Below are 14173 nucleotides of genomic sequence, written 5' to 3' on the forward strand. Positions count from 1 at the left end.
TATATTAAGGACTCTCTGTAAACCTAAGAAACTATTTTTAAAATAAATAACAACAGCAGCAACAACAATCGCAAAGATAATTTTTAAGAAGGAAAACGTCTCTGGCAGTTTCCAAAATAATGATGTCTAACACTGGCCAGCAGATGTCGCTCTTGCTGCATGACAAGAGAGGGTTTTTTTTTAATGCGCCAGCTTGTAATCAGATTTTTGAACCTTTAGGGAGGCAAGTCTTCAAAGGAGCTTCATCCAAGAACTCTTATTGTAACATCTTGCTTTTTTCAGATGAGAATACTACTACAAAAACAGGAAATTCACTATCCAACAAATCTAAGTGGAAAAACTACAAATAATAATTGTAACAAGATATTAACTTGGTTAAATAAAAAATAAATTAACTGAAAGCAACTTCTTTAGCTAGGTTAACATGTTATTTTAATACTGGCTTGTTCTTTTAAACTGGTGGTTAATACAGGACATATGTGATATTGTGATTTATAATAAGAAATATACATTTGGTTTTGGACCCCATTTCTAGTAGAAAGCTCCTAAAACGCTTGGAATTTCCTAAGAAAAAAGCAATTAAGGTGTCTTTTGTTATGTTAATAAGGTAACTTTTAGAAGCGTCAGGGGAGGGGAGCTGGTTGCCAGGGGAACCAACCAAGTGACTAGAGGGTTGGAAATTTTGGTCCCATCCCGCTCATCTCCGGGGAGGGGAAAGGGGCTGGAGGTTGAATCAAGCGCCAATGGCCAATGATTTAATCAATCATGATTATGTAATGAAGCTGCGGTAAAAATCCAAAAGAACAGGGTTTGGAGAGCTTCCGGTTGGTAGACATGTGGAGAATGGGGGAGAGTGGGGCGCTCGGAGAGGACATGGAAGTTCCCTGCCCTTCCCCCATACCTGCCCTCTGCATCTCTTCCACCTGGCTGTTCCTGAGTTATATCCTTTCATAATCCACTGGTGATCTGGTGAGTAAAATGTTTCTCTGAGTTCTTTGAGCCACTCTAGCAAATTAATCGAACCCAAGGAGGGGATGGTGGGAACCTCTGGCTTACAGCCAGTCCCTCAGAAGAATCGGTAACAACCTGAGCTTGCAACTGGCCTCTGAACTGTGTTGCAGTGGGAGTGGTGGGGGGTGGTCAGTCTGTTGACCGACAGACAGGCAACTGACGGACAACAGTCTTGTAGGGCTGAACCCTTAACTTGTGGGATCTGATGCTGTCTCCGGGTAGATAGTGTCAGAATTGATTTGAATTGTAGGACACCAAACGGTGTCCAAACAATTGTTTGTTAGATGTGTAGGGGAACCCTCCTTCCACATTGAAACTGGGTCTCAGAACACCAACAGACATTTTCCCAATATGTTCCCTATTTTCTTGAAGGGTTGGATTTTTTTGCCCAAAAAAGTGTCAGAGGTTAAAGTCCAGGAGAGAATCAGTGCCTTTCATTCCAGGACTCACAGCAAAAACGGCAGAATGAATCCAAGGTTTCTCTTGGATGTATCTCCTAACTTGCCAAAAGGTACCAGCTGAACATATATACTCTGTTCAAGGTACGTCATCCATGTGTAAAGAGACAGTGATAGAGCAAGATGATTCAGTTCCTAGGAAGAGTATTTGTTGCTAAGACCAAATTCCATTTTTAGGTAATGGGATCAGTCTGCTCAGTATTAAAATGTCACTAGCACTAAGGTAACCATTTATCATAAAAAGACCTCCAAATAGCCCTCACAATCTCTCAAAGGAGCTATTTTATGTGGAGAAAGATTGGAAACATTCTTTCAACTTTCATCAGAATTCGTTAGTGTGTACAACACTGCAAGACCAGCAAAATTGCAGGACATAAAGCAAATATACCTTCAAATGGTAATGCAAAAGCAAAATGGTAATAATGTCTGGGTTTCATTAAAGAAAATAGTCTTGATTAGTCCATCATGATTCAACAGTCCCTAAGCCAGCAGCTTGGGAAGCGCACCGTCCAAATATCTGGGCTTGAACCAGTTATCCAAGATGTATGTGCAATGGACATGTAATTTGTCATATGTTGTTTTGGCAAAGCCAAACAAATTAATCATGCTTACAAGAGGAGGCTCAGCATCTAATTCTATTACGTCAATAAAAGATGGAAGGCTAATTAAACTATGCCGAGCCTTACGAAAATGGATTATAGACATCAATATGTACACTCACAGAGTGGACCAGTGGAGTTGAGCATCTTCAAAGATCGCCCATCGATGACTTTCACTTCCGCTCTGTGTCAGCAGCCCCCTTCCACAGCCCCACTCTGCATCTTGTCTACCTCATCATTGCTCCACCCAGCCCCTTAAATCTCAGTGTACATGCAACCACAGTGTCCCATCCTTGCCTCACCTTCAGCACACCTTCTCTCCGTGCCTGTGGACCGCCCTCTGGGTTCTCCCAGTGTAGCAGCTCACTCCTGGCCTGACTGCTCTACCCAGGGCAGCAGAGTGCATGGCGGGCGTCGAACATGCTCTCATCAACACACCCAGCTTCCTCGGACCACTGTCCTACCACCACCATATGCAGTGGGCGAAACTCCACACCAGCATCCTCCATCTGCCCTTGCACTTTGCCCCTGCTGAAGTCCTTCCGCTCCCGGCAGCGGCGCAGGCTGGTACGCTCACGGTGAACGTTGGGGCTGCTCCGGCCACAGCTTGTCCCACAGGGCTGACGGAGATATTTAGTTCCTTTCTCAGTCCCCCCACTTCATAATCCTTAATATTTAATATCTATTAAGTAGCATTTAATATTTAATACTCTTCACAATCCAATGAACACTTTTTGGCTAGAGAGACTGGCTCTGGGATAGGCATGAGGGCAGGCCAGAGCCAGGCCCCCACACCAAAACCACGAATAGAATGTATAAGCATCGAAGTTATATTAATGTCAAGCAGCAGAAATGTCTTTTCGTAGTCATAGGGTTGCTGCCCTGACCTCCAGCCGCACATGATCTGAGAAGGAGGGAGTCTAACTTTCTGGGCTTCTGTGCTCTGCTGCTCTCTTGCTGCACAGGGTCTGCAGGGACCCCCCAGCTTCAGATACATCCGTGTCAGGGAAGCACAGAAGCAGCACCTAGTCGCCCACACTGTCTCCTTGATCCGCTGAGAAAGCCTCATCCTGCTTGTTCGGTAGCTCTCTAGAACCCTAAGCAAGCCAGGGAGTCTGAGCGACCATTCTGTCTAATCTTCTTACCTGCACGGGCCCTGCCACCTGGCCTGGATGAGTTTCAAACCCAATTGGGTACAATGAGGTCTGAGGGAGATCTGCTGGGGGCTCCTAGAAAAGCAGGTTCCTCTCTTAAAACATTTTGATCTGTCTACCCTGCAATGAACTGCCCACAGGCAATAAGATTGCTTTGGTGGTTTAACCTCACTAGTTATTCCCCAGCCTGTTGGAATCACTTCTGCTCTGATGGATGCTGGACGCTTTCCAAACACATGAGTCTGTAAATAATCAACTGCCCTTATAACAGAGCCCTTATGCGAGCTCGAATGTCTGACAACTTAGGTATGACCCAAGTAAAGGGTCTGCTAAAATAATTCCTTTTATACGTGCTTTCAACATTTTTCTGTTTCCTCATTTTTCTACAACAGATCTATCTGCATTATTCTAATCAGAAAAAAAGCTACTGTGCTGTGAGAGAACATGGTTCACATGCACCCTCAGTCCTCCCCACCTTGTGGGCCTTAGCTCCTCATCTGTCAGAGGAGAGGTTTAGACTATGTAATGGCTAAATTCATTCCAACCCTGACAAACCAGAATTGGAGGACTCTAGTGAAATGGGAGTCAAGATTGAGGAGACGAGTGCTTAAAATAACAGTAATAATGTGGCCAGAGATCTATATATGTTAACATGGAATGACCTCACAATAAATTTTTAAAGGGAGGGTGCGGAGTACTGCTTAGCTTTTGTGTTCATACAAAGAGGCTCTCTTGAATGATATGAAAGAAACTGGTTACAGTAATTCCTCTGAGTTGGGGGGAGGGGCCGGCCTGGGGGGTCACTGTATTCTCTTTGGTGCGCTTGGAATTTTCACCAGCTGAACTGTATTGCCTTCTCAGGAAAAAAGTAAATAGGCCTGTGCCCTGCAACTTACTGTCATTTACCTTTACAAACATGTCGAGCACTTAGTAATATGCTAGGTATTTTCTCCATGCATCCTTTCCCTTAAACGGCACCCCAGCTTACACATTAGGTGTTATTATTTCCATTTTACAGAGGATCCCGAGAAGTCACACATCACTTCCTGGAGTCATTCAGCTTCTGAGCAGCAGGGCGAAGCTTTGGGCCTGGATCTGACTCAGGAGAACAGGTTTAGCTTTCCAGCGTTTTTGCACATAGGGAGATGTGGGCCACGGGTTCTAGGTCATTCTCACCCAGAGCCAAGAAGAGAGCACACGAGAGTGAGCTGCTACTGCTGGGTGTCCCGCAGAGGGGCTCGTGGGTGTCAGGTGTGCGCGGGAGCCCCCGTTTGCTTTTTATTACCGGGTGTGGCCGAGGCGTTGCTGCGCATGCCCGGTGCCCTCTGCGCATGCCCACAGCTGCTTCCTGGGAGTGCCGCGTTTCTCGGCCTGAAGGCTCTTTTTGTGGTTGCCTGAGGATGTTTTGTCTCCGCACCGGCAAGCCAAAAGGTAATGTTCTGGAAGCCCCATTCAGTGAAACAGGCCGGAGGCGAATCGCAGCGCCCTGGCCTCCCGGGTTAGGCGAACTGGCAGCCCACCCACGTCCGGCTCCGCGAGGTCCTCCGCGGGGCGGCGCCCCCACTGGCCGCGGAGGCTGCCGACCAACCCTCACCCGTTACCGTCTTCCTCCCCTTCCCAGCGGCTGGCGTCCTGCTCCTCTACTGCCCGGCTTCCTGAAATCACCTCCCAGACAAGCTGCTTGTGTTTGCAGCCTTGCCTCAGAGACTGCTTCTGGAAACGCCAAGCTGTGGCCACAGGAAAAGCATCGTAAAGGGCTTACTCCGAGGGGAGAATCAGGCCTATCGTTTTGTATTCGATCGCAGACACGTCACTCATTCCGTTTCGTGCGCGCATTTGATTTCTCAGCCACAGACCAGTGTGCTCCTGGGCTCTGACACATCGTTTTAAGTGGGTAAGCCCAAGAAGCCTACACTACCCATTGGAAGGCACAAGGACACAGGGACAGCTCTAGAACCTTTCTCCAGATCGGTTAAGCCTGGCCACTGGGTCACCGCACGGAGAGCCTGTCTCTGTGTTGAAGTGTTGGACCCTAGCACTGCGGTCCATGCCAGGGGCAGAGAGAAAAGGAAGGGGCGAGCACCGATCCACTTTCGCTCTCGCTGTGTTCTTCCGCGCAGAGATGGAGCGTGCACGTCGCCTCTCTCCTGCCCGCCGGAGCGCCCCTCTTCGCCCCAGGCCGGACCTCTCCTTGGGCTGCTCCCGGACCAATCACCGCCTGCCTCAGGCTTCGCCGGAAACCTTTCCCGCTCTTAGTAATTCTGAAAGAGGTTCTGCCGTTCTTAGCAAAATCTAATCAAACGTGTCCGGGAATTGCGTACTTGAGCAACAGAGCAACTCAGAAAAAGACAGATGCCCAGCGATCTGGCTCTATTTGCACTGTTCCCACAGCCGGGCATCATTACCTCTCTCTGTGTGCCTGCACAAGGCAAGGAAGACCACGTGGAGACTTGCATGTGTGCGAGGTAAGTGAGAGTGTGGGGGCTGCCTTCAATTTAAGGCAATTGTTTTCACGTGGGTGGTAGAACGCATGAAGAGAACTATTTCTTATATTTAATTGTTTCTTGCTTTGAATTTGGGTCAAATTGAAGTATGAAAGTGAGATGGAAGGTGGCTTTAACAGCTCTTTCCTGATTCCTACTAACGATTGTCTTCGGCGTTAATATACTGTGTACCTTAAATTAAGCCTGGAACTTTCTGTTGGGATGTCCCAGCTGCTTGGTCTAGGTTGTTGACTTTTAAGAAGAGCACCTTCTACTGACCTCACATTTCTCCTTAAGGTAGACTCTGCAGGTCTCAAAGACTTACGGTGTTTTTTATCTTGGTCTCTATCTCACTGGATAATCAACTCGGTAATCAGGGGTTTGTCCTTCATAGTACCTTTCTTGGTTACATTTCCCTTTCCATTTCCACTGCCTCTGCCTGGGGCAGGTCCTCATTAACATGAGGACAGAAGATCATTGGTTTCTCTGGATTCTTGTACTAGCATCCTAATGGACTTCCTGACCGGAGTTGGAGCACTTCCTAAAGAGCAGGGTCTTGTTACGTCTCAGAAATGCTGATGATGACAGTCACAGCACAGCAGCAAGAGTGAGATTTGAAAACAAAAGTCAGTCCATGTCATTCTGCTCAAAATTCTTCTGTAGCTCTCCAGCTCACTCATAGTATAAAAGGCAGTCTTTTATATGCAAATTTTACTGAGATATCATCGACATACAATGTATTTCAGGTGTACAACATAATGATTCAAAATTTGTTTATATTGGGAAATGATCACAATAAGTCTACTTGACATCTATTACCACGCATAATTACAGTTTTTTTTTTCTTGCCATGAGAACTTTTAAGATCTACTCTCTTAGCAACTTTCAAACATACAGCAGACAATTACTTTTTTTTCCCCTGAAGTTCAGGTCCTTTAGTGATTAAAAGTATTTTAAAATATTAAAAGTAAATATTTTAAAAAGTTGCTAGTCTCTCTTTCACTTAAGCTGCTTACCAGGTGATCTCTTAATAAGGTTTACGTTATGATATACACCCAAATCGTGATTTTTTTTAAATTTTAAATATAGTCAGTTTACAGTGTGTTGATTTCTGGTGTACAGCATAATGTTTCAGTCATACAAGTATATCTGTATATTCGTTTTCATATTCTTTTTCATTATAGGTTACTACAAGATATTGTATATAATTCCCTGTGCTAGACAGAAGTAACTTGTTGTTTATCTATTTTATATATAGTAGTTAGTATTTGCAAATCTTGAACTCGCCAATTTATCCCTTCCCACCCCCTTCTCCCCCAGAACCACAAGTTTGTTTACTATGTCTGTGAGTCTGTTTCTGTTTTGTGAATAAGTTCATTAAGTGTCTTATTTTTTCTTTACAAATGAGTGATACCATATGGTATTTTTCTTTCTCTTTCTGGTTTACTTCACTTAGAATGACAATCTCCGGGTCCATTCATGTTGCTGCAAATTTTTTTCTTTTTATGGCTGAGTAGTATTCCATTGTGTAAATATACTACAGCTTGTTTATCCGGTCATCTGTCTGTCGATGGGCATTTAGGTTGCTTTCATATCTTGGCTATTGTATATAATGCTGCTATGAACACTGGGGTCCATGTATCTTTTTGACTTACTTTCCTCTGGATATATATCCAGGAGTGGGACTGCTGGATCACATGGTAAGATCACATGTCTTTTTAGTTTTAGAGGAATCTCCATACTGCTTTCCATAACGGTTGCACCAAACCGCACTCCCACCAGCAGTGCAGGAGGGTTCCCTTTTCTCCACACCTTCTCCGGCATTTATTGTTTGTGGACTTTTGAATGATGGCCATTCTGACTGGTGTGAGGTGATACCTCATTGTAGTTTTGATTTGCATTTCTCTGATAATTGGCGATATTGAGCATTTTTTCATGTGCCTGTTGGCCATTCATATGTCCTCATTGGAGAATTGCTTGTAAACAATGCCCATCTTGGATTGGACTGTTTGTTTGGTTTCTTGTCATTAAGTTGTATGAGATGCTTATATATTCTGGAAATTAAGTCTTTGTCAGTCGCATCATTTGCAAATATTTTCTCCCATTCTGTATGTTATCATTTTGTTTTGCTTATGATTTCCTTTGCTGTACAAAAGCTTATAAGTTTAATTAGGGCTTTATTTTTGCTTTTATTTCTATTGCCTGTGTAAATTGCCCTAGGAGAACATTGCTAAGATTTATGTCAGAAAATGTTTTGCCTGTGTTTTCTTCTAAGTGGTTTATAGTGTCTTGTCTTATATTTAAATCTTCGAGCCATTTTGAGTTTTTTGTGTGTGTATGGTGTGAGGGAGTGCTCTCACTTCATTGATTTACATGTGGCTGTCCCGCTTTCCCAACCACTTACTGAGGAGACTGTCTTTTCTCCATTCTTGCCTCCTTTGTTGAAGATTAATTGACCATAAGTCTGTGGGTTTATTTCTGGGCTCTCTATTCTGTTCCATTGATCCATATGTCTGTTTTTGTGCCAATACCTACAACACAGTATTAATAACTGTAGTCACCGTGCTGTATGTACATTACATCCTCATGACTTACGTATTTTGTAGCTGGAAGTTTGTACCTTTTGTCCCCCTTCACTCATTTCAGTCACACCCTGCCTATGGCAAACACCAATCTATTCTCTGTATCTGAGTTCAGTTTTTTGTTTTTGTGTTTTTTTTTTTCTGATTCCACATGTAAGTGAAATTATATGGTATTTTTCTTTCTCTGTCTGACATATCCCGCTTAACATAATTCCCTCAAGGTCCATCCTTATTGACATAAATGGCAAGATTTCCTTTTTTATGGCTGAATAATATTAAGATATATATTATATATACATGCATATATATGTGTGTGTATATATATATGTAGATCCAATTGTCTTTATGTATTCATCCATCAGTGGACACTTAGGTTGCTTGCATGTCTTGGTTATTGTAATTAATGCTACAGTGAACATAGGTGTGTATATATCTTTCCAAGTTAGCGTTTTTCATTTCCTTTGGATAAATACCCAGAAGTGGGATTGCTGGATCATATGGTAGTTCTGTTTTTAATTTTTTGAGGAATCTCTATACTCTTTTTCATAGTGGCTGCACCAATTTACATTCCCATCGGCAGGGCACAGTGGTTCCCTTTTCCTCACGTCCTCGCCAATACTTATTTCTTGTCCTTTTGGTGATATCACCTCACACTGGTAGAATGGATAGCTCATTTTGGTTTTGGTTTGCATTTCTCTGATAATAGTGACGTTCAGCACCTGCTGGCCATCTGTATATCTTCTTTGGGAAAATGTCTATTCAGATCCTCTACTTATTTTTTTAATTGAATTACCTGGGGTTTTTTGCTGTTGAGTTATATGAGCTCTTTATATATTTTGGATACTAACCTCTTATCAGATATATGACTTACAGGTATTTTCTGCTGTTTGGTAGGTTGCCTTCTCATTTTGTCAGTGGTTTCCTTTGCTGAGCAAAAGCTTTTTAGTGTGATGTAGTCCCGCCTGTTTGTTTTTGCTTTTGTTGCCTCTACTTTTGGAACCAGATCAAAAAAACTCATTGCTGAGACAAGGAACTTACCACCTATGTTTTTATCTGGGAGTTTTATGGTTTCTGGTCTTACGTTCAACTCTTTAATTCATTTTGAGTTAATTTTTGTGCGTGGTGTAAAATAGTGGTCATGTTTCATTCTTTTGCATGTGGCTGTCCAGTTTTTCCAGCATTATTTATTAAAGAGACTGAGCTTTCCTCATTGTATATCCTAGACTCCTTTGTTGTAAGTTAATTGACCACATATTTGTAGGTTTATTTCTGGGTTCTGTATTCTGTTTCATTGATTTATATGTCTCTTTTTATGCCAGAACCATATTGTTTAGATTACTATAGTTTTGTAATATAGTTTGAAATCAAAAAGTGTAATGCCTCCACTTTTGTTGTCTTTCTCAAAACTGCTTTGCCTATTTGGGGTCTTCTGTGGTTCCATAAAAATTTTGGAATTGTTTATTCTATTTTTGTGAAAAATGCCTTTGGAATTTTGATAGGAATTGTGTTGAACCTGAAGATTGCTTCTAATAGTGTGGATGTTTTAATAGTATTCTTCCAACCCATTAGCACAGCGTATCTTTCCATCTTCAGTTGCTTTTATCAGTGTCTTAGAGTTTTCAGCGTACAGGTCTTTCACCTCTTTGGTTAAGTTTATTCCTAGATATTTTACTCTTTTTGATGTAGTTGTAAATGAGATTGTTTTCTAAATTTCTCTGATAGCTTTTGTTATTCGTATACAGAAACACAAAAGATTTCTGTATGTTCACTTTGTATCCTGCAAGTTTACTGAATTTGTGTATTGGTTCTAACAGTTTTTCTGTGAAGTCTCTAGGGTTTTCTATATATACATCATGTCTTCTGAAAATGATACATTTACTTCTTTTTTCCCACTTGAATACCATTTATTTCTTCTTGCCTAGTTTTTCTAGTTAGGACTTCCAGTACTAGAATGAATAAAAGTGGTGATAGTGGACATCTTGTCTTGTTCTTGATCTTAGAGGAAAAGCTTTCAGCTTTTCACCATTGAGTATGATGTTAGCTGTCGGCTTGTCATATATGACCTTATTTATGTTGAGGTACGTTCCCTCTATACCTACTTCATTGGGAGTTATAAATGGATGTTGAATTTTGTCAAATATTTTTCCTGCATCTGTTGAGATGATCGTGTGATTTTTATGTTTCATTTTGTTAATGTAGTGTATCACGTTGATTGATTTGTGGATGTTGAACCATCTTTGCACCACTATAAATCTTACTTGATCATGGTGTATGATCTTTGCAGTGTATTGTTGAATTCAATTTGCTAATATTTTGTTGAGGACTTAAAAACATTTTTTATTATTTTTTATTTTTTTATTTTTTGGGGTTAGATAATTAGGTTTACTTACTTATTTAATATTTGTAGGAGGTACTGGAGATAGAACCCAGGACCTTGTGTATGCTAAGTATGCACTCTACCACTTGAGCTATACCCTCCCTCCCTTGTTGAGGATTTTTGCATCTCTGTTCATCAGAGATACTGGACTGATTTTTTTGTGTGGTGTTACTGTATGGTGTTGGTATCAGGGCAATGCTGGCCTCATATGAGTTTAGAAGTATTCCCTTCTCTGTTTTTGAAAGAGTTTGAGAAACATTGGTATTCATTCTGTTTTATATGAGAAGTTTGGGTATAATTCACCAGTGAAGCCATCTGGTCCTGGAATTTGTTTATTGGGAAGTTTTTGATTACTGATTCAGTCTCCTTACTAGTAATTGATCTGTTCAAATTTTCTGTTTTTCTTCATGATTCAGTCTTGGTAGATTGTTTGGAACAAGTCATCCATTTCCCCTAGGTTTTCTAGTTTGTTGGCTTTTAATTGTTTATAGTAGTATCTTATGATCCTTTGTATTCCTTCAGTATGAGTTTTAGTATCCCCTCTTTCATTTCTGATTATATTTTTTGAGTCCTCCTTTTTTTCTTGGTGAGTCTAGCTAAAAATTTGTCAGTTTTGTTTATCTTTTTCAAAAAACTAGCTCTTCATTTCATTGATCTTTTCTATTGTCATTTTAGTCTCTTTCTCTATTTCTGATCATTGTTATTTCCCTTTACTAACTTTGGATTTTATTTGCTGTTCTTTTTCTAATTCATTGAGGTGTAAAATTAGGCTGTTTATTTGAAATCTTTTATTTCTTGATGTAGGTGTTTATCACTATGAACTTCCCTCTTAGAGCTGTTTTTGCTACACCCCTTAAGTTTTGGTATGTTGTGTTTTCATTTTCATTTATCTCAAGGTGTTTTTAAATTTCTCTTGATTTCTTCCTTGACTCATTGGTTGTTTTAGAAGCATGTTGTTTAATCTCCACATATTTGTGAATTTTCCAGTCTTCTTGTAATTGATTTTTAGTTTCATACCTTTGTGGTCAGAAAAGATGCTTGATATGATTTCAACTTTTTAAATTGATTAAGCTTTGTTTTGTGATCTAACATGATCTATCCTGGAGAATGTTCCATGTGCACTTAAGAAGAATTTGTATCCTGTTGCTTTTGGATGGAATGTTCGCATATGTCTGTCTGTTAAGTCCATCTGATCTGATGAGTCATTTAAGGCCAATGTTTCCTTATTGATTTTCTGTCTGGATGATTTATCCATTGATGAAAATGAGGTATTAAAGTTCCCTGCTATTAGTGTATTGCTGTCTATTTCTCCCTTCAGTTCTGTTAATAATTGCTTTATATATTTAAGTGCTTCTGTGTTGAGTGCATAAATATTTACAGATGTTATATCCTTCTGTTGAATTGACCTGTATATCATTATATAATGACCTTCTTTGTCTCTAATTACAGTCTTTGTCTCAAAGTCTGCTTTTTCTGATGTAAGTATAGCCACCCCAGTTTTCTATTGGTTTCTGTTTGCATAGAATATCTTTTTCTGTCCCTTCACTTTCAAAGTCTTCACAACAGCCTACAAAGCCGTATGTTACCTCTCTTAAGTTCCTCACCTATATCGTCCCAACTCAGTCTTCTCCAGCTACACCAATTGTCTTGCTCTTGCACACACTCCTGCCATAGAACTTTTGTTCTGGCTGTTTTCTCTCACTTAGAATATTCCTGTGGTAACCAGCCTCCAAGACGGCCCCCGTGAATCTCACCTTTTGGTATTCATGCCCTTTTGTAGTCCTCTCCTGTGATGAATAGAGCCGACATGTGTACCCAGTAGGGTATTGCAGTAGTTATGGGCCTGTGACTTCTGAGGCTAGTTCATAAGAGACATTGTGACTTCTGTCTTGTCCTCTCTGGGATCACTGGCTCTGGGCGGAAGCCAGCCACCATTATGAGGACACTCAAGCAGCCCTGTGAAGGGGCCCAGATAATGAGGAACTGAGGCCTCCTGCCAACAGCCAGCCATGTGGGTGAGCCCCCTTAGAAGTGAGTCCTCCTTCTCTAGTCAAGTTTTCACATGACTGCAGTCCCAGCTAACCTCTTGACTGCATCCTTGGGAGACGTCCTGAGTCAGTTAAGCTGTTTCTGAATTCCTGACCTATGAGAACTATGAGATGATAAGTGTTTATTGTTGTTTTAAGCTTCTAAGGTTGGGGGTAATTTGTTTCCAGCAGTAGTTAATGCAGTTCCTCCCCCAGATAGCGACTTGGTTAATTCCCTCACCTCCTTCAAATCTTTTCTGAAATCTCACTTACCCAATGAGGTCTATCCTGACCTCTGTATTTAATATTGCAATCTGTGCCTATTCTCTTGCCCTGCCTCTCCCGAATCCTGATTCCTCTTTACCTGCTCTAATTTCCTTTTTCCCATAGCACTTACCACCTTCTAAAATAATACTTAATTTACATATTATTATGCTTATTCTTGTATGTCTTTTCCCTCTCCCATAATGTAACTTACTTGAACACAAGGCTCTTTACCTCTTCTATTCACTGATGTAATCCAAGTATCCAGAAAAAGTGGCATCTAGTAAGTGCTCAGGAAATGTTTGATACTCACTCTGATCAGAAATCTTCAGTGGCTCTCCAGGGCCTGTAGAATAAGGGCAAAGCTGTGTAACTCACAAGATCCTCCAAACAGTCCTTCTTTTTCTTTAGGCCTTTCTCTTGCTTATTGCTTCCTTCTGATACCTACCCTCCGTTTCAGCCAAGCTCATCTGCACACTGTCTCTGCCCTTACTTGTGTCCTTCACTCAGAATACTCCCAAGACCAGATTGGCATTGGAAAATCTCACCTACCCATCCTGCTTTTACAGCATCCATAGACTGTCTTGGCTCCTTTCAGCAAGAAGAGATTTTTGTCCTGCCCTGAACTATGATGGGGCAAGAAATAAATGTTTATTATGCTAAGCCCCTGAGAACTGGAGATTGTTTCTGCAGATAGTGTTAATTACCTTAACATGACAGAGAAGAATTTTTAACATAGTGGAAAGGATAGTGACCAGGCTGTTGGGGACTTCGAAATAAAGGAAGGGCAGGGAAGTGGAGACAATCTGGACAATCTCCACAGGGGAACTCAGCTCTAAAGTGTCACTTGTCAACATTTCCAGCAGCTGAGGGAGTGAGTGCTTCAGTTTTGAGGGGGAAAAGTGGGAGTTCTGGCTTGGTGTTCTTAACATATGGACATATCAAGAGCTTCTTCATTTTTTTATGGATGAATAGCATTCTATTGTGTGAATGTACAATAGTTTATTAACTAGTTACTTATCAATCAACAGTTAGACTGTTTTAAATCTCTTGCTGTTCTCAATATGTATTTTATGCTGTATACCGGAAATTGACACAACATTGTAAACTGACTATATTACAATAAGAAAAAATGTATTATATATTCTATATCAATTCTTATGTTCTGTAGGATGTAACTTTACTTGTATCAGTTTCATGGCCTTCAGATTTTACGAT

The 14173-nt window shown here is 41.1% G+C and overlaps 1 protein-coding gene across 8 annotated transcripts in view; it reads left to right on the forward strand.

The window, feature by feature from the left end:
* The window catches only part of EGFL6 (EGF like domain multiple 6), a 180069-nt gene that overhangs the window by 68447 nt on the left and 97449 nt on the right, over positions 1–14173 (forward strand). The window contains exon 1 of one of the 8 annotated variants that reach the window (XM_072956109.1): positions 5474–5687. The exons of 3 other annotated variants lie outside the window; for them this stretch is intronic. In XM_072956109.1, coding sequence (XP_072812210.1) covers positions 5575–5687 — 113 coding nt within the window. In that variant the 5' untranslated portion in view covers positions 5474–5574. Of the gene's footprint in view, positions 1–5473; positions 5688–14173 lie in introns of those variants that run through there. 4 more of the 8 variants (XM_072956102.1, XM_072956104.1, XM_072956103.1 and 1 more) reach the window with 4 other exon arrangements.

Source organism: Vicugna pacos, chromosome X (assembly GCF_048564905.1).
Source record: "Vicugna pacos chromosome X, VicPac4, whole genome shotgun sequence".
Lineage (NCBI taxonomy): Eukaryota > Metazoa > Chordata > Mammalia > Artiodactyla > Camelidae > Vicugna > Vicugna pacos.